General features: G+C 40.5%; 2 protein-coding genes across 3 annotated transcripts in view; one reads left to right on the top strand and one right to left on the bottom strand.

The window, feature by feature from the left end:
- LOC145438187 (zinc transporter ZIP10-like) overlaps nucleotides 1-21,282 on the bottom strand; it is a 107,955-nt gene that overhangs the window by 18,607 nt on the left and 68,066 nt on the right. Inside the window, exon 10 of the mRNA XM_080315557.1 lies at nucleotides 16,937-17,128. Coding sequence (XP_080171683.1) covers nucleotides 16,937-17,128 — 192 coding nt within the window. The remainder of the gene's footprint in view (nucleotides 1-16,936; nucleotides 17,129-21,282) is intronic.
- Nucleotides 10,495-12,002, top strand: LOC145437092 (uncharacterized). Of its 2 annotated transcripts, XM_080314265.1 has the most exons (4): nucleotides 10,496-10,869; nucleotides 10,932-11,001; nucleotides 11,300-11,473; nucleotides 11,565-12,002. In XM_080314265.1, the coding sequence occupies exons 1-4, from the start codon at nucleotides 10,718-10,720 to the stop codon at nucleotides 11,592-11,594; spliced, it is 426 nt and encodes a 141-aa protein (XP_080170391.1). In that variant the 5' UTR covers nucleotides 10,496-10,717; the 3' UTR covers nucleotides 11,595-12,002. The 2 variants fall into 2 exon arrangements, with proteins under 2 accessions (XP_080170390.1, XP_080170391.1); XM_080314264.1 differs by lacking the exon at nucleotides 11,565-12,002 and having other exon boundaries at nucleotides 10,495-10,869; nucleotides 11,300-11,528.

The following is a 21,282-nucleotide window of genomic DNA, read 5'->3' as shown; positions in this document are numbered from 1 at the left end:
TTGAGTCTAACTATATTCGTAATTACGAGAGAAAGTATTTTCGCGTTTGCGCTCGCAGAAAGATCGTCGGCGATGAAATGTAGGCACAAAATGATTGTCCTATATTTGCGAAAACCTTCGATGTCGATATGTCCAGATGCCGAATAGTCCTGTCCTTGCAAACTGACTCCAGCGGCTGGAAGATGTTGAACATTTTTTTTTCCGAAACCACACAATTTGCATATTTATTGTATGGAAATAAAGCGCGAAACGAGAGGTAGCCTAAAGCACGATGGGCCAAACCTCACCAATGATAACGCAATTCATCGTTAATATCTTAGAATTTATTGTAACTGATTATATTCGAATTATAACTGATATTAATCGAACGTAACTGTAACGATTCTGAAAATCCAAATACTGATCGACTTCTCAATTGTCAAAGTATCAGCGGTAGCATATAACGTTGCGCTGCGAGCCTACATGTTTTATCGCCGGTACTACTGAGCTACTTACCAATCAAGAACGTGGATAGCTATGATGTTGTTTGTAATTGTAAATGTATCGCCCACGGTAGCTCATTTCGCGCCGAAGATCAAGAAGTGTGTATTTGTGTATTTGAAAACTGCGTTCATATGGGCGTCGCCATGCCTGCTATTCTCTTTGATCAATCAAAGTATCTAGCAATCCAAGATTTCAAGTCGGGTAGGCCTACACTCTGCACCGAATTCGCGAATGATATTGGTCGCCGGCGCGACAGCATCAACTTGAATTTGAGGATTTTGAAAAGAGGGGTTCCGAGCCCCTAAACCTGAAGAGGGCATTGTCTTCGCCTCGCAAAGACACGTTTATAATGCCATGAGAATAATTATTCTGGCCGTGATGAAAATTTACTAACAAGTTGCTGCAATATTGATCAATTCAGCACAAAAATAAATATTTGGCAAAGAGCCATATCTCATACCCAAAAGAGCCATATATGGCTCGCGAGCCATAGGTTCCCGACGACTGCTTTAGCCGAAAAAGTTGGCCACCCCTGGTTTATATAGATTACTAATTTACCCATAGGTTAGTTATATATAGTAATCTAGAGTCTGTCAGCCGTCAGTAACAACGGCTGCAGCAACGAAGAAATAGGTGCCAGCGTACCGGCTTGTGACGACATAATGAATACTTGTCAATTGTCGATAACATCATAGTTGCACTAGAACGCACTTCACTCCGTGCCATTGCTGTGTACAGCATTAAAATTCTGATGCGGCGTTTTAACACTGGCACTGTGCTCGTTAACATTACGCCATACAGCTCAATTCAATTTTTTAATGTGCGAATATTATTCAACTGTAACTGTAGTAAGAGCTATGTGGGCGGATATAACGACGTGATCAATAGAACCTCGATTTGTACCAAATGGCCAATGGTTTGACTATAGAAAGTTTGACGTTCGATATTGGTGCACTCGTTACCAGTCCATCCGGTGTCGATCAAGTTTATCCGAATATAATATTTTCCGGTTGAAACAAATCGAATAATCGAATTAAACACTGTGCCATCAGCGTGTACTCAAAGGTGGTGTGGGCACTCGGAAACTCACGTGACTGTCACGCCCAGATACCTTTGATGAGTTTGTTATTATGGATACGTCTGCAGCAGTAATTAAAGGCAAAGTCGCTATTGGTGTTTGTAGATTTTGACTGTGTTTCATATGGAGTTGGGTGACAGGATTTGGTATGGTATATTTTGATGCTGTCATCTAGCACTGTACCAAGTACCAAGTGACTCAATGATTAGCGTAATAATTTCTCTGTCAAAGTCGAGTATCTGGTAGATGAGCGCGCACCGATATATTGCCGACTTTGATAACGGAATTACTATGTTAATCATTGAGTGACAATCCTGAAGCTTACTGCGAAGTTGTATAACACAAACAAGATATACCATACCGAATTTCGTCATCCATCTCGGTATGGAACACTTTGAAAATTCGCATATACCAATATCAAATTTCGCGAAAATTCCTTTATGCGGTAGGCTCAATGCCAAATCAGCGCACACAGACCCTGGATACTGGACTTCGATAACGTACGTCGTACATACTACTGTGATTATCGAGTCACAGCCTTGAAACTTTCCATCGCCGTATAGAACACAATCAAAATCTACACATATTAATACTACTGTCTATCGCGAAGAATCTGCTATGCGGTAGGCTGAAGGTCAGATGATTGTATCTTACACTGAACCAATTTTTAAGGGTGTGAGTCGATGACTAGGACAGTGCTCTTCAACCTTTTTCGACGTGGTACACCCTTTTAACGTTTGCTCAAAACTCGTACACCCCTGCCCATTAGGTGTCTTCAAAAATGACTTTTTCCTCAAATCGTACTGGCTACTTGATAAAATTGATAGGTTACCTAACTTAAGCCTACACACCAAATTTGGTTCAATTCCAACCAGTAGCCGCATGGCTACGGAAGAAGAAAGTTTCTATTTAAAATATATAAATAAATAACGAAAAAGGTGAAATTTTTCTGTTCACCCCATGAAAGTATTAGGTTGTCTATAAAAATGATGTTCTTCAAATTTGGTTCAATTCCAACCAGTAGAAGCGGAGTTATTGCCATCAAAAGATTTGGATTTGAACAAAATAGTATTTGGTCACAGAGTCTATTCGCAGCCAGTTAGGCCGCCCGCCACGCAAATTGGAATTTATTTCGTGTCAGCCCCAAAACAGCATGACATTACGAACGATAATCAACCTAAACGTAACAGTATTGGGGAGAGAGTAGGTAAAGCTACTGTTGCAGAAGCGGTAATTCAGATCAGCGATGATAGCAGGCGCACCAGCCTACTGCGTATCAGGTCTGCCCCACACCATACACAGTCGATAGTAGCACATGGGCTGCAAGAGATGACAGTAACCTCAGATCGTATGCCGCTATACACAGTCTATTGTCGCTAATTTGCATCACTAATAACAAAATACTAAATTGCAAATGTATGGCGAAATATTGGACATAAAATCGGCATTTTAAAACAAAAGGGTTTCGATTTCAACATGGAAGCTGTTTCGACCCTGGCTGGCTACGTCAGTTCATTTATGTGCATTGAGGTATTTATTAACGTCGGGTAGGAAGTACTGATTCAAGAAGTCTGAGAGCTATCGCGGCGGTTTCCTCAAAAATCACTAAAAGACAAATGACTAGCTGAAAACATGTTTGTTAACTGCATACTTTCCAACACCAAACGGAACCATTGGTCTATTGCCAACGGCTAAATGAATAGGGGAAATATTTGCTTATGACATCACAATCAAGCGGTGTACAGTATTACACTTGAGATAACATCGAACCATATTGCTCATTAACCTGTGTGTCAACCTGTACTGACCCATAAATCTGTCTTTGTGATAGCTAGCCATCGGCTTATTGTAATTCGGATCTGGTACACCCCTGGTACACCCCATCCGAGTGGTGCACCCTTTGCAAATTCTGGTTCACCCTAGGCCCTAGGGTGTACGACAACCCCGGTTGAAGAGCACTGGACTAGGAGACTAATTTCGATATCATAGTCGAGTATATCAGGTTGAGCGCTGAGTTGGAATCCAGCCTACCGCATGACAGATTTTTCATAAAAGCCGGAATTGCTATATGTAGGTTTTGAATGCATTTTATTCCGCGATGGATAACATAATTTTGTAATATAGATCTGTATCGAGTTTTAAGGCTGTAACTCAATGATTGCGGTAGCAATTTCGTTATCAAAGTCGCGTATGCCAGGGTACCCGCTGATCTGGCATTCAGCCTATACCGCATAGCAGATTTTTCGCAAAAGCCAGTATTGGTATGTGTACAATTTGAATGAATTTTATACGGCGATGGATAACAAAATTTCGTATTATATACCTTGATGGGGGAATCTAACACTGTACAAAGTTTCAGGGCTGTGACTCGATAATTACAGTAGTAAGTACTAAGTACGTTATCGAAGTCTAGTATCCAGGGTCTGCGTGCGCTGATTTGGCATTGAGCCTACCGCATAAAGGGATTTTCACGAAATGTCATATTGTTATATGTGAATTTTCAAAGTGTTCCATACCGAGATGGATGACGAAATCCGGTATGGTATATCTTGTTTGTGTTATACAACTTCGCAGTAAGCTTCAGGATTGTCACTCAATGATTACCATAGTAATTCCGTTATCAAAGTCGGCAATATATCGGTGCGCGCTCATCTACCAGATACTCGACTTTGACAGAGAAATTATTACGCTAATCATTGAGTCACAGCCTTGAAACTTGGTAGTGCTAGATGACAGCATCAAAATATACCATACCAAATCCTGTCACCCAAGTCGATATGGAACACAGTCAAAATCTACAAACACCAATAGCGACTTTGCCTTTAATTACTGCTGCAGACGTATCGACAATAACAAAGTCAGCAAAGGTATCTGGGCGTGATAGTCACGTGATTTTCGGAGTGTCCGCACCACCTTTGAGTACACGCTGGTGCCATGCACATTGCGTCATGCCCATAACGAATTAAACTATGCAGTATGCCTATTGCACATTTACAAGTCACACTGCGCGATAACACTGGTCGACATGATTTTTCTTTTCCGGCCAAAATGATGACTATTAAGTCAATTTTCGTACGCTGATTACGAATATGGAGTCGCTTTTTTCTCTTGCGTCGGGATTTTTTGTAATCTGTGATTTAAAATTTTACATATTAGTGCTAAAACAGCCTGTTCTGTGACGGATTCCTTGCTGTTTGGTCGTAGCTATCACTATTGTGACGTCACCAGATGTGGTCAAAGTACTTATCATAGGTACTCAAGTAGAAGTAGAAGTAACGGCATTAATTTCTACTCAAGTTGAAGTGGAAGTAGTGACGTGAATTTCTACTCAAGAAAAAGAAAAAGTAACTTTTTATAAGTATGTAAAAAAGTCATTATCTAGGCCTAGTTTTTGATATCAGTATCAATTTACTAATATTTTCTTCCTTTCAAAACATCACAAGACTGCGATACAATGGAAGGCGGATAGGAAGGCGTCGAAACGACTTGGAGTAGTCTTTGAAATCAGACATCAGAAAACTGAAATCAGACCGTGGCCTAGGCGATGTAAAGAGGAGGTATGCACAGCATGAATGAATAATACAGCGACATTGAGGCTGTGAAGCATTTGAAAACAAAACTATTTACCATTTGGTGTGTCAAAATGGTTTGGAGAAGCCACATGGACAGGACATGGACAGGACATGGAAAAGATTGTTACTTTTGCTCATGTTTTTTTTTTTTATTTAATGTCAAAAATCAGCATAAAATTCAATATCGAATTTGACTTGCGCAATACGATCGATTTCTTATGGGCCAGATGTTACAATTCCATTGCCTTTAAACGTTTTACCAGCAGTTGAAGGAGTCTCTCGGTGAAGAGTCTTTTTCTGAAGAATGCTCTCAGCATGTGTGTGATGGTGAACAGCAGCTATATAAAGTTGAATCAAGCTGAACTAAATAACTGTGTCATGAATTTGAATTTGCCAAATGAATTTGCTCTTATTGTAGGTTCCAGATTGAAAGTCAAACATATAGCCTACTTGGCCCTCTTTAGTCTATTGTGTCGATGTTCAAGGTCTCATAAACACATTGGGAAACGTGAATTCTAGCCTCTTTATTTATGCATCCAGCCTAAAAGCTGTTTTGTCGCACAATACAAATCAATGTGCTTTTATCCCCGTAGCTGGTACAACTGGCATCAAGAGGTCTTACGAAAATATCAAAGTTGGAATAAATTACTCAAACGTGTAAAGTTTTGAGTTGATTTTGAACTCATAAATATGCTGCTGGTTTAACGATTTAGAACTACAAGGTATCCTTGTTTTATGTGTGAATGGGACAGTAGAAATCATTGAATTAAACGTAAGTGGCCAATGAGGGAGTATCGTACACCAGGATTAAAATGTTTAGAGCCTGCTGCTCTTATCGTCAGATCTAATGCAGTATTTCCACCATTGCATATTAAACTGTATCTCATGAAAAAGTTTTTAAAAGCTCTGATCAAAGAGAGCGCACGTTCTAAATACATTCACTAAACGTTTCTTCACTTGAGTGCTGTTACAGTTAAAGAGGGTGTATTTGTTGGATCTCAAATCAGAATACGATATGTTTCGATTATGGAAGAATATGTGTTGCAGTCTAACGGTTGAAACAGATCTTACTGCAGACAATTTGCTCTGGCGAGTGGAAGAATTCGCTGCACATCAAGAAAGATCCGATTTCTGCGTCGTCATAATCATGTCTCACGGCAAGGAAGACGACATGATAGTCGGAAGTTATAATATAATTGGAGGTCAAGAGAGTAGTGGAAAGAATCACATCTAGTCCAAGTCTGAAATCAAAACCAAAACTTATCTTTTTTCAAATGTGTCGGGGAAGCAACATACAAAAACCCAAGTAGATGCTGGTGGATTCGACACGGATGGCAGTACTTGCATGGATAAACGAAATGCTACGCGAAGTAGGCCTACTCCCAAACGGAAGGATATTTGGCTCGGAGCAAATCGAGGTTGATGCTATTGCCGACGAATACGTTTCACCAACGAAAGATGTGATGCTGGCATTTGCTACCCAACCTGATTGCGTATCCTTTCGCGAAACTACGAAAGGATCTTGGCTTATTCAAAGCATCAAGAATGCGTTCACCGATAAAGCTGCGACGCATGGTGTACGTGACGTTATCAGTATGGTGCAGTGTTGGGATCAAGTCACTACCTTCGAGTCACGAGTCATTTCGAGTCATTGCACATTTTGACTCGAGTCAAGTCAAGTCAATCGATTTTCGAAGGTGACTCGAGTCAAGTCAAGTCAGTCGATTTTTGGAGGTGACTCGAGTCAAGTCGAGTCAAGTCAAGTCAAGTCACGAGTCAAGTCAAAATTCAAGTCAAGCTGCCTCTTAGATGTACGAAGCATGACTACTTCATTGCATTTCGATAGGTCTCTGAATAACAGATTGATTGGTCATTGATTCTGAACCGATGAACGAATATAGAGTTGAATATACATGCAATAAGGGGCTGTATCGCTCACATAAACATAGAACTGTTGAACTATGTAAGTAATTGCATAGCCTCCTTTTATAGTAGCCAGTCAAGATAGAGAATCGAGAAACGAATTGAGAAGATGCAATACAGTACCCATTTATACATATTGATTTGATACAATTTGAGTCTGCGCCAATTGTTGAGGAGTATATAAACTATATTCGATTACAATTTCAATAAAACAAGAGGTTCGGTTAAGGTAAGAACAGAGAACACAAATATATATTTTGCTATGAAATGACTTTACATATAGTTTACGACAACGTAAGCTGTAAGCTTCGAACACTTTGTTTGTGGTCAATATCTTTGTGGGAGAATATTGGGGGCTCAGTAAAACGCACGATCATTTAATGATCGGTCGCTCTCATGGGTTACACAAAAGTTTGGCGAACAAGATGCACGATGCAAGATAAGGTGATTTTTACTTGATGACTTGAAATTGACTCGTGAATTTTGCTCCGAGTCACGAGTCAATCCACATTTCTGATACGCCGAGTCAAGTCAAGTCAAGTCATTTTAGCAAAGTGACTCGAGTCAAGTCAAGTCATACGAAAAAGGTGACTCGAGTCTGACTCGAGTCAAGTCATGACTCGAGTCAAGTCATGACTCGAGTCATCCCAACACTGGTATGGTGAAAGAGGATTTGAAAAAGAACACAGTATACGCACCAGGAAGAGACATCCACAAGGGCGTGCTGACAATGGATGGTAGCGATAGCTTTGGGAATAAACGATTGATGTTATTTCCTGGATTCCCAACACCGCGTAAAAATAACTTTTGAAGAACCTGGCTAAGAGCGATTTACTATTCGTTGAATTGATTTTGTGTCGAGATTTTATTCGAAAGTGTGTAAATAGCATGATGCTAATTAGCTAGATATATATGCGGCGTGTTTGGCTAAAAACACAATAGCGATAAGGAACCGTAGACTATTTATTTTATGCCGTACAGAGCGGGGATGTCAAACTCAAAATCTTGCGGGCCGGACCAGTCATCAAATGATGCCAAAATGTTATCACGTAATTGCACCTTTGTTTTCAGACGAACACTTCTACATCGAGCATATATACATAACATTATATATCTGAAATATTTAGAGATGATAAGGGCTATGTTCAAGCAAGACCTTGATACGCAAACGATGGAATTCAGAAAACTACAGCGATTGGCGGATTGAATACACACCACTAAGACTCTATAACACATGGGGTGACCAACCTTTTCGCCATTCTCGGCCGTATTTCGATTACTCATACAGCCCACACGGCCGCATTCCAGGGCATAATCGTAATGAACTAACTGGACACCAACATCCATGTTAGACTGTCCCTGCCATCTCCGATGAACTCCGAATCAATCTATTTATTCATATCGGTTTACTACACGCAACGGAATCGCGAGTGTTCATGTCATGAATAGTTTCTCTGGTATTGGATGTGGTCGCGCGTAGCACGAAAACCTTTTTAAATTCACGAATACATTTCGTCATTATTATTAGTAGTTTCACATATTACTATCAAACATTTATCCTTTCTCAGCCCATGTGATACGAATCATACGATTCACCGGTGGAGTTTATGGAGAGGGTGTTTCGAAAATTTATGGCAAGTGATAAATGATGGTGGATCTTCGGGTGGGCCAATTGTTATTAGTCATTTTTTGCATGCTATTAATTGTTGACATCCCATCAGTATCGTCGGTATAGTGGAAGGCTATTGGTGGATGCCAGTTAAAGAGACCGCAACTGGTCGCTCGGCATCATTTGACCGTCTGAGTAGCCTACATCGCATTGTGTGATTCGTGTATTATCGCGCGCAGCGTGAAGAGAATTTCAAGAATAATAAAAATCGCACAAAAATCGGGGGTCAATTTGTAAATTCAATTTGCATGTCGACGACCGTCAACGCATACTAATCCAAATACGTGTCGACTGCCGAACAAATTCCCTTCCACGGCCGCAGGTTGGCCACCCTGCTCGAACACTAATACGGTATAACCTGCGAGCCACGCAAACATACTATATTACATATATATGTGTTCTAGTCGTTATGGGGTGCGAGCCCGTCCTATGCACTGTGAGGAAAACCGAAGGTTTATGCTGTAAACGTGGACTATTCGAATTTGAGTTATTGTTATTAAAGGGATTCAAATATCATGTGATAGTCTAACTCCGGGGTTCTCAGCCATTTGTCGGCTGTGGCCCATTTTTCGGTTTGAAAATGTTCTGTGGCCCACCTCTTATAAAGTCATAGTGCATTTCAATATGTAGTAGGCTAATCGCCACCGATATGGCTATTTCTCTAAAATATATGCATTTTTCTTTTATTACTGTTCATATTTAAATGCAGATCAGAGGGAACATGAAATCGCGCGGAGCGTGACGGAAAATTTCAAGGTAAATAAATCTCCCAACGAAATAGTTATTAACAACTTAGAGCTCTTCCAATTGTGGGTTAGACGTGAGAAATCTACGGCCATGCAATATCGTATAACTCTATAGTGTACATCCTCTGTTCCACTCAATTCGCGAAACCCAATGATGCAATCCCACATTCACTGTGTAATTGGGGGTTTAATTCCACTCTGGTGGGGAATACTATACCCATTCTGGGCCCGCTTCAAACAATTCTTTGATGAATTGGATACTACAGAGAAGTGGAGAATTTTTTTTTAATTTGCTAGTAATACAATGTAGGCCTACCTAGTATATGTCTTGTAACTTTTGAAGTTGCGATGTAATAACATTAAATCCAATGATACCACCAATTCATGTGACTCTACATTATGTGCAATGATTTCAAGGCTATGACCTTACCGGAATACTTGGACATTTCAGCATTAACTTTCAGTTATTATTTAATCGAAATTATTTTCGTTGCTGTTGGACGGAGGTTGTCATAGCTGGGGGGGGGGGGGGGGGGGGTACAAAAGTCGCCGTATCTCCTCCCATTTCGACTAGTACATTCGTGACTCCATACGTGCCACTAAGTCTTATCAGAGTCGGATGAAAAGCTTTATGTAGCATACATATAATTCGATAACATCAATATATTTTTTTAATATATGAACAAAAAAATGCAACCAAACTTTCACGAATTCTACATTTTTCCAAATAGCCCTGGGGCCCACCCAAATTACTGCTGTGGCCCACTAGTGGGCCATGGCCCACCCTGTGAGAACCCCTGGCCAACTACTCTACCAATAAACTTGAAGGAGTGAAAAACTTTTTGGCAGCAATCATTTTTCTCAGAAAGTCACCGTATCCGATCTGTAGACAAAAGATTTTCGCGAGCATTACCATTCCACGTCATTTAAAGGTCAACTGCATCTAAAAAATGACTTCATCTTATTTCGTACATTATGTGGTAAGGAATATGAATAAAATAATAAAAATTCAAATTACATGATAGTTTTCAAGTAATTTAAATTATAAATCGAAAAGCTGAAAAACGGATATGAAATCATTCAGCTATGAAACGACGTCATGTGAGTGACACGACAAAAGTCCTGGTATAGCTCAGTGTGGTAAACAGATAGTTATTCGTGTTGGGATTGCTTTTGATACTGGATTTGATTGTGAATATGGTAGGTATGAAGAAGATGAGGCACGGAGGTACATCTTGTGTCGCGTATGGTCGCTCGAATACGCGATATTCGGTACCCAAAGTGTCTTTTCATCGCTGTCCAAACCCTATTGCTGGAGAGGATTATGAAGACTGTGAAAGTGATATCCAATCCCTGTCAAGATAGCTTCCACCCAACAGAGGTAGATGGCGAGTCAGAGTGAGTACTTGAACAGTGTAATCATATTTGTAACAAGTCTTCACCAAGATATTGATTTGCAGGCATTCAGATTCAGAGGAATGTCTGGAGAATAGCAAGATCCAGTTTGTGATTGTGGACAGAAATAAGCTGGTGAGCATTTTTCAACATTGTCCAATGTGTCAATCAGAGTCGGACGTGCAAGAGTCTGGTTTAGGTAGCACATTGAGAATCAAGCAAGACTGCAAAAACTGCTCATACTCCAGATTTTGATTTACGGGTAGTGTAGATGCCGTTACATCCTTTCAAGATGAAATAGCCTACTTCACTGTATCTAAAAGAAACAAACTGCTCCATTCAGCATATATACATAATACATATAGGCCGAAATTTAAGTTAAAATGAATAGCATCTTTGATTGTTGTTTACCATTATGATAATCCATTTTCAGATTCATTGGCATATGACAGGATTTGCGATGTTCTCTACTCCACGCGAATGGAAAATGACATACGCCATCTATCGCCGAATGGAAACACTGCTGGAAGTGAATCATTCAATGCCCTCCTCAATCATTTCTGCCCAAAGTTATATCACTACAACCATATTTCAGTCAAAAAGCCAGGTAGGTACCTTGCAGTTTCTCGCCTATTCAAAACAACCTATATAAGATTTCGGCATAATTACTAGCCTCATCAATTATGCATTTTTTGTAGGTTGCAGTTGGCAATCCTGCATTTCAATGAAAATTGCTCGAAAACTCAGAAAATGTCGAAAGAACGAGCACCGCGGTCAAATGCCCGAAGTACAAAAATGGGGAATGTTCGGTCCACAAGATACTTGAAAATTCAACATTTGGTAACTGCCGTTGATCTGACTTCATTATAAGATTTCGTCATATTGTTATGCTTGTTCTAGATTACTGCAATGAGCTTGTCGAAGAAGTTCAAGCACTCATCAGACTGGACCAGAAACTGTTGAGTTGAGCGACTGTGCTGAGACCGTTCCACCTCCTCTGACTAGCAGCATAATCAAAATTAGAGAGGAAGCGAAGCTATTGCCCGACATAAAACCCGATATGCTTTTCTGCCTGACACATTAGCTATTTTGGTCGATTAGTTGTATGCGTTTATTATTTGGAATACAACTGTACAGTGTACATTCACAACGTGGCGTAACTGAACTGGAATCCTTTCTAAGAATTTGACGTAAATTTTGTTCGGACAGCAGTAACAACGCATGCAGGCAGGATTTTCCGCTGGTTTTTGCCACAGAATCTCCATACCCAGCGAACACAATTTCTGTAGGCAGTATGTTTCAACTTCCTGAAAAGTGAAAACAGGTGTATTAGTGCGAGAAAAGTATTTGGCAACCGAATCAGAGACTCATCCCATATTCATGCATCGAACTCGATGTTATTATTCTGCGGCCATATTCCTGTCGATATCCATAGTAGGACATCTCCAATTCGTCAACGTCCAGATACACTGAATTGAATCCTGGCAATTCTGTGATACACTTTAATTCTGTCAGTAACTCTCGGAACCTCCTTACAGCACAAACTTATCAGATGACTGAAACGAGCTATTACACTACAGACCAGTGCTTTTCAACCTTTTTGTGCTCCGTTCGCACTTTTTTTGTAAAATAAATTTCATTCGCACAAACTAATCGAAAATAGTTATACAAAAAGTAGATGAAGATAGGCCTACTTAACAACATTTTGTTCAGATATGCAACAAATTGGCTACTATCTAGCTTAAGCTATCAAGTGTCTCAATAAGAAGGCAACTTTTTTCGCTCGTTTTGCTTCCAATTATTTCACTATAACCCTTTCTCGGCCTAACAATGTTGTTGGGAATTTGTACAAAAACGTCTACTAGTGCTTGGATGGCCAGGTCTTAAAATTTGTTCTGCACTCCTATCCGAAATACAGCGTATTTTTCGCGGGTAAAAAATGCTTGCTGGCAAAAATTGTATTTGAGAGCTGACACAAAGGTCCCGCAAGGCTCCAATCTGTCGAAAGAATGAAAAAAACATGATTGTGTTGAGGCTTTTGCTTTATTTCTTTGGAACATAAGGTGCAAAACGATCAAGGAGAGTAGGCACATTAGAGCTCGCTATACCTGATGATACGTTGATCCATTTTCTGTCTCGCAAGTTTATGAGAAGAGCAACTAACTCATGATACGGTGTGTTATACTCTTTAGTTCAATCTAACTTGAGAATTCATGACAGTTTAATAACGGTGAAAAAGCAGTTTTTAGACTACCACCACAATCTTAGTGTTTGTGACATCTCGCGACCCGAGCCTCACCCATGAAAAGGAAATTATTGATAACATCACAGTTGTATGCTACATTTTACGGGCATGTAGGACATACAGAACGCGCAAACCACAATTCTACCCAACACAGCTCTAAAAAACATGTCTGACGCACGCGATTTCAAATTAGGGCGAATTAAATTCCTCTGCGTATCGCAGTTGTACTACTGTCTACTCAGATTGCAAGAACGGGACTATTCCGTGCAGACAACGGAACATATCTCGAATGGTTTGGCCATCCAACATCGGTAATTTTTAGACCAAGGTTTTGTCGCCGCTTATGTTTTTGACACCGCATTTTATCAGCGGTTTGTTTGCCAAAACGTGACGTCTTCATGTGCCCCCACGCAGAAAGGGGTTGGCCTCGAAATGAATGAGTCTCATAGGCCTGAACTCGCTCGTTGCACACCCCTACGGCCTACACTAGTTCCTCCCAACGGTCTTCGACCATGTTTTCCAGAAAAAGACAGTCGGACAATCTTATCATGAATTCTCAAGCGTGTCTCGCTTATCGGCTATACGATATGTAGAAACGATCGCAGAATTTTTTGCAATAAATTCAATAAAAATTACATACATATTAACAGATAGCTCTGGCACCGTGTAGACCCAAAATTATACCCTTTGCGGTCCATACTGTAATAACCCTTGAAGGGGTAAAATTTGCGTTACAGTAACTTTCAAATGTGAGTCTGTAATGATGGTATTTACTACTATCCTCGTGCCTCGCGCAAATCGAACAGTCATTACGAAAATATGATGATTGCTCAGCGAAAGAAAGCAGAAAGTTAATTTGACGTCATTTTGTCCAGCCTGTCGCGGGCTAAGATGATGTACTGTATGTCTGCCAATATAATATAGAGATTGTAGAGATCTTTATACTGCCACTACAACAGCTTCAAACCAGGCTTTTGGCTACGTAATAATTAGAGTGCGGGAATATTAATTCACTACGGCTTGTGAGGGCTACGATGAGTGGTGCGTCGTATTAAGTTTTACAATTGCGTCGCAACTATAAAAGTTACACTGATCTTAAATTTTCTATTAGGTTTATTTGAATTATTCCACGTCAGAAAAGTTAACAATTATTCACGGTTTTCATTCGCACTTGATCCGGATTTTCATTCGCACCATTCGCGCTACCTTCGTCATTCGCACTCGATCCGGATTTTCATTCGCACTGTTCGCACCACCTTCGTCATTCGCACTGCAATTTTTTTCATTCGCACAAGTGCGAACCGTCACACAGGTTGAAAAGCACTGCTACAGACTATATATACAACTGTATTTCATGTAGTCTCGACGAGCGGCTTGCGCTGAGCAAGCTATAGGCTGATCATGACCCATCATCATGAAGCTGCAAGGGGTTCCACTGACGTGGGATCGAGCGCATCAACACCTGAACCCATCCGACATTTAAACGGTAATTTTGTAAGTATGTGAAAAAATGATACTTACATTCGACATCCGAGTACTCGGACTCAGTTTCAATATCACTTGGCGAATCCGTTACAATGGAAACCTCGGCCATAACTGACTAGAATAAAAACTGCGAGAACACAAACAGCCGCTGTGACCGGTGTTGATAATATGTGTCACTCACTTGACGTCACAATGCACATTCTGCTTTTTCTGTAAACATGCCAATATTGGAACTTTCAGTCAAAATTACGGCAATTTCCGATTGAGTTGAAACGCGGAAAGTCGGTAATTTCGTTATGAAAAAAAATTCTGAACATGATTCCGCAAAGTTGTTATGAAGATGCAGTTTACCTTTAATAATTGTGTGAGAAGCTCGTTACCGGCACTAGACCTTTTTCAGTCGTCGTTTGCTGATTCCTGAATATACCTGACCGGACGTCGTCGTCGTACCCCTTCAAGATATCTGCAAGAGTTGTGTATAGATTACAAATAATGTGGCGTGAAGTGTACGAATTTGAAAAGACAAAACACAACAAAATATGTATTTATATTTACAAACAATAATTCTCACATTTAATGCCTGAGCTTGACCCTTCTCCATTTCTGAAAGGCGTTTGGAAAGGCACGTCGTAATTGATGGTTAACCGAATGTCTGGCACCATTTGTTTACGTCATCTTGCACACTGCACAAGTGCACATGTTTGTGAAACCTCGCTCGAGACCGTTATAGTGGAGCATTGTGAAGGCTTTGTGGTTCTAGCCCCAAAACAATTAAGGGACACCCTACCGTTTTGACCGAAGGGCTGCATGCTATTTACGGATGATAGCGCTGATTGATGGCAGCATGGATACGGACTGGGCGATGGTTATGATGATAGGGCAAGTTTTTGTTGCACTAAAATCGAAAGAAAGTTGCACTAAATTTTGACAAAAGTTGCAGTGAAAAGTTGCATTTATAATTTTTGTTGAATTAGAAGAGTATGAGATACTCGAAAGGTTGTGTAGCCTAGTTCCTTCAGAGCTAAAATATTATTTCTTTTGTGGTGACTATGTCCGTCGTCGGAGATAACACAGCGTTGTATACTGTTGTAAAACGTGGTCGTTAACTGTGTCGCCTATCTTATATCGATATTGAATTCACGGGGCTCGCGGCCTCCACGAAGTTTTAAAAGTGGCTCGCGACCCGTTTTGAGTTGGTGACCCCTGATATCGGGGCTCTATTCTTGTAAAAACCTTCATTCGCAAACGATGGAATTGGTAAAGATACGACAATTGGCAAGTTGAATACCAGATATAAATCGCGGAAACAGTGGCTTTAACAAAGATATAAGTTGAAATATTTCTGTGCTCCCTTTACTTCAGTCGTAATCCGACGATAGCCCAGCTGCGTATGTGTTGTGAAGAACACAAGAGATTTAGCTGTAAACGCGAACGTTGGGATTTGGTTCGTGAGTATTAAATCGCGTTTCTAGTTTCTGTGGACGCCCGGATCCTTTTGAGCCAAAACTTATACAGCAGCGCGACAACATACATACGAATTATATTTTTGTGACTATTTTATTCTCTATGTAGCCTACATATAAAGGTTTCGCATTGGGGTTTCTATTTCTGTTCATATTTTCATAAGCCCCGAAACTGCGTACGCACCATTTGAGTTTTCGGAATTTGGTGTCAATGTCAGAGACTTGGTTCCTATTGCTGATTAGAGTGAAACCGTAACATCATTGCCAGTGGTTATAGTGTAGCCGATGAACATATATACTGAACATTTGTTGTCTTCAGAGAATATCTAATAGAAGTAATTCTTACTAAAATAATTTGATATAAATGTGCCGGATAATACAACTATTTCCCATTACTCCAAATCGGTTCGCAGGCCGGATGAAATCGTTTGACAGTCGTGATCCAGTCCTACTTCGCTAGCTACAGCGGAAAGTGAATGAAATTTGTAATCAAATGACACCATCACAATAAAAAGAAAATCTATTTATTAGCCAGGAAATTCAAAACTTTCTTCGTATACCGAAATAAGATACATAATTACTACACCGATAATGATACCGATATTTTGTAAAAGAAAAATAGTATAAGGATGTAGCGGCGCTTTGATTTCTTTTACGACATCCATTTCGGGCAACTGAAGAAACAAAACAGGGTGAGTTGAGAACCGCCCATAGCGCTCTATAAATTGGCTTCATTACCATGTCTACCAAAGCAACATATAGAAACATTCCGGCAGTGCAAGCAGAAATCCAAGGTGTGTCGTAGGCCGCATAGTTTCCTGCCATACATATCGCGGTTAATACAAATTCCGTGTTGAATATATAGTACTGCGGATACCAATTAATATTCCAACTGCCAGGCTGATATATCCTATACAAGCTGCAAAGCCGTTGTAGAAGAGCGCTTGTTTCACGGACATCCCAGATTTTACGAGCATCGCGAAATCTCCAAGTTCGTGAGGCAGTTTGTGGCAGAACACAGTCACAGAAGTGCTTAAGCCCCCAATTAGGCGGGAGGAGAAAGCAGCACCTGTGACACAACACCAAATTGAAGTGTGGCTGCCACATATTTCCTTACATTAGTATTTGAGTATATAGGCTACCCGGCTATAAATAATACTAAAATACCCATCATTTGCAGTGAACACTCATTAACCGTACTCGCAAACATAAGAACCAATATCGTGCTAGTAATTCCGCAACACAATAAGCAGCGGAAACTCGCAGCCGCGCCACCATTGCACAATATTAATTCTATTAGTGGAGAGGAATATTTTCCCGATTTTATCTTTAATTCGAGACCACATCATATTTAGAGTACAGCGCTCCATATTTAATCTGAATAGACATTGGACACCCTGATGTTGGTTAATGAAGCTAATGAGTAGGACGCACACGTTGACGGGGGAATCGTAGATTTGATCCGCTGTTGAAAAAGCCCTCTAATATTGTAGAGGTGTAAAATTGTATTCTAAGATATATCCTAATGGGACAATAACTTTGTTTTAAGTAATTCTGCCAATTATATATCCATGTTACTGCTGGTAGTGCCTTGCCACACCAATTTTACATGTCACGAGGTAGTGTTGTGATTCCGTAACAATCCCGTATACCAGAGGTTCTCAACCCGCGGCCCGCAGACGTTTATTTTGCGGCCCGCGACATCTTTCATTATTAACGCAATTACTAATGGCACGGTATTGTTACATATTAATGTGGCGACTTAGCTCTCTTATCTCTCCGTCTCTGTTTCGGTTGATTACTCATTCTTTGGTGTGTTCTGGTTTCTTGATATAGCAGTGGTTCTTAAACTGGGGGCGGGAAAGTCTCTGAAGGCGAGCGCGCAGCCGCAGTTAACTTGAAAAATTTTCGCGCTTCGGGTGATTTACCCTCATTTCACGGTTATTGCTTTGCATATTGTCGAAATTTCGTCTTTCAGAACTCCCTCATCAACAGCCATGATATCACTATAGAATGTAAACATGGAATGGCAACGACCGATTTTGCAGCTTCTTTCCGCTTCGCTGAGGCTGTATTCAGGATTGTTTTTGCGTAAGCGACTGTAGGATTTCCGGCAATCCAAAAGTTATCTTCCAGAGCGCAGAATTTACTGAATCTGGTCTTGATCGAAAGCTACTGTCGCTCCGATTTCGAAAATTAATATAATATCAATTTAAATATGATCGGGCACTGATCCACCTAGAATCCGCCCTCCAAGTCTGAAATATAGGCATTGTCCGAACAATCGGAAAGCCGCAACCGGTCATTGTTTTGCGGTTATCCGATTGTTCTGAACAATGCGCATTTCAGATGTTGAGGGCGATTTTTCGTCAAAGTCTGGAGCCTGACCATATTTTACTTTGTATTTTTGGAATCAGTGCAACAGTAGCTATCGATCAAGACCAGATTCAGTAAATTCTGCGCTCTGGAAGATAACTTTTGGATTGCCAGAAATCCTACAGTCGCTTACGCAAAAACAATTCTGAATACAGCCTTAGCGAAGCGGAACGAAGCTGCAAAATCGGTCGTTGCCATTCCATGTTTATATTCTATAATACCACGATAAGGAGGGCGCGAAATTTTTTACTGTCATAAAAGGGGCGTGTCGAACAAAGTTTGAGAACCACTATATGATATATGCTCGAGTTTGGACTGTTATTGTTACGAATCGGTATTCGGTTGAACTTGCCACTGCGTAGCACAGATTTAAAGATTGTTTCATTCACCGCGAATGGTTTGAACATAAACAAGAACAAGGAACGGGAAATGAAACGTCGAAAACTGGGTCTGTAACTCTGCGTGAAACAATGAATTTGTTTTATCAGATATAAATGGAAATCTGTGTCATATTTGTCGAAGAGCATTTGTCGTAACGAAGCGTAGAAGCTTTAAATAATACCACGACAGTTTATTCTGGAGTTATACGTATCGCCTGATTCCTAGAAAAACGTTGCTAGCTAGGTGTCAAGACAAGCAATTCATATTTCGGGACATTGTTAATATTCCCGACGACGTTACAGTAGCATCGTTCAAAGTTGCTTGGAATGTCGCTGGAGAAGGTGCATTTCAATAAAAATCTAACATACTGTGAGAATATTCGGTGTTTCGGGAACTTAGCGGCAAGGAAAACATCACCTGACAAAATTCGAAGCTACAGTTGTCTGATTCAACCGTGACCAGTAGAGTATAACAGCAATGTCAGTCGATCTTTTATCGCATATTCTGAAACACGTTGCCCCGCTGACTACTTAAGTCTAGCATTGGACGAATCCACCGACTTCACATACATTACGATTGCATAGCTCAATTGTCTGGGTGCCTTTTGTCAGAGTGGGCATATTTTAAGAGGAGATGCTGACAGGGCAAACGTCGGGAGGGGCGCAGCGAAAAACCTCTACTTGACAAAGCTGACTTCTGTAACTCTATTGGTGCAGGCCTCCAGCCATGGGGGGAAGGGAGAGGGATTGATTGGTTTGCTCAGAATTGAGCCCGAACACCAGACTTCTCCTCATATCACTGAGAACTCAAAGTGATAATGGTCTCGGTTCTCTGTTGGAAGACTTTGAGAGTGCATATACCGATTTGGCAACGAATGCAATGCACCCGCCATGAAGGAGTTGACTTGCACCGCTGGCGGAGACATATTCTCACAAAAATAGCAATTGCAAACTCACGAACGCTGTCCATTAATGCTTTAGAATGGATAAATAATTGCCCGTATACCACTGGTAAATAGGCTACAGTAGCGTAAATGTAATAGTAGCCCAGAAATACATGATAATAATGTTCTGCGGCCCGCAGCGTCTTTTGCTGTTAAAATGCGGCCCGTCATAAAAGGGAAGTTGAGAACCCCTGCCGTATACATTTCACGTTTCGTCTTCGATGATTAATTAGGCAACATACATCGCTGATGTATGACATAAAGAAATTAGGAATGGAATTGGTCGATCAGGGCTGTTCAACTGGATGATTTCACCGAAATTATTCAGAACATTAAACGCCGGAAAATTTCCACGCAGCAAAAAAATGGAATATTATCTGATAGGTTCGGTAACTGCGAAAGTATGGAAAAAGTACCAAGCATGGTATGGAAGAATGTTGCTATGGCATGGAAAATTATAAGTATGGTATGGAACGATTAAGACGGGTACGAAGTATGGAAATTTCCCATTCCATACCATACCATGTCGTGGTGCTTAGCGACTTGCATGGAACTGCGGACGTGCATCATGTACGCGAGTAGAAACCATGCATGCAGATTGTAGGCATGCATGCACGGGGAATGTTGTGAGAGAGGTTCATGCGTTTTTTCCTACTACCTGGTACCAACGAATGAACGTATCAAAGTATAACAATGCCTGCGAGGACAGTTTCATTCGATCATCATGCGATAGGAATGTCGAGTCTGTTCCGAAACTTCCAGATTGCTGATATCTATCAAACTATATATTTCAATAATTGATTGACATGTATATAAGTATAACAAACCTAGGAAACGATACTCACGTCGATATGAAAACCGTCCGCTTCAATTTGATCTTGTACAGGTCTGCTGACAATCTTTAGAAGCTTGCTAACTTGCGACTATTAGGCTAGCCTACAATAGAACATCAGAATTCCTGTATTTTCTTGAGCATGACTAAAACCCTAAATCTAGGAGGTGGAGCACAGAACATTTTTATGCTGGCAAATGGGCCACGACCGGGACAAGTAGAAAACCCCTGGTTTTGGCTCGGCCTGTATATATATTCCAGTGCAGTGGCAGAGTTATCTATGTCTGATGAGACGAAAATGATATATTGGCTTGGAATCGGTATTATGGCGTTACGTGACGTTTGTGGTCACGTAAGATCACATGGAACTTTTGATAAAAGTTTGTGTTCATACCAACCAGAACCAGACCACTTCACTAATATATTCTACTTTATAAACTATCGGTCACTTATTCACCATATCAAAATTGTTTAGCTTGTAAGGGCGTTGTTCATTAATGTGATAATGACCGGGTGCCACTACAAGCCTGTATCCATTCGCGGTAATGAATCCCTGGCTCGTGTGGTGGTTTCCCAAATACAAAAACAATTGAACCAAATCAAAATCCCCTTTTATTTCCATCCAACTACAGGCGTCCTTTTCCGATCAAAGTGATTTTCTCATTGCATCGCTGAAAACATTGTTCCCTAT

Source organism: Botryllus schlosseri, chromosome 4 (genome assembly GCF_051294905.1).
Source record: "Botryllus schlosseri isolate E-star chromosome 4, Bs_hap1, whole genome shotgun sequence".
Taxonomy (NCBI): Eukaryota; Metazoa; Chordata; class Ascidiacea; order Stolidobranchia; family Styelidae; genus Botryllus; species Botryllus schlosseri.
The sequence above is the reverse complement of the archived record's forward strand: the minus strand, read 5'-3'. Positions and strand labels throughout refer to the sequence as shown.

What these genes read in the sequence shown, in the direction of transcription:
- LOC145437092 (XM_080314264.1), top strand. Translation starts at nt 10,718, where the DNA reads ATGGTCGCTCGAATACGCGATATTCGGTACCCAAAGTGTCTTTTCATC. An exon ending in GAGGTAGATGGCGAGTCAGA is followed by an intron (nt 10,870 to 10,931) that starts GTGAGTACTTGA and finishes ATTGATTTGCAG; the next exon opens with GCATTCAGATTCAGAGGAAT. An exon ending in TTGTGGACAGAAATAAGCTG is followed by an intron (nt 11,002 to 11,299) that starts GTGAGCATTTTT and finishes ATCCATTTTCAG; the next exon opens with ATTCATTGGCATATGACAGG.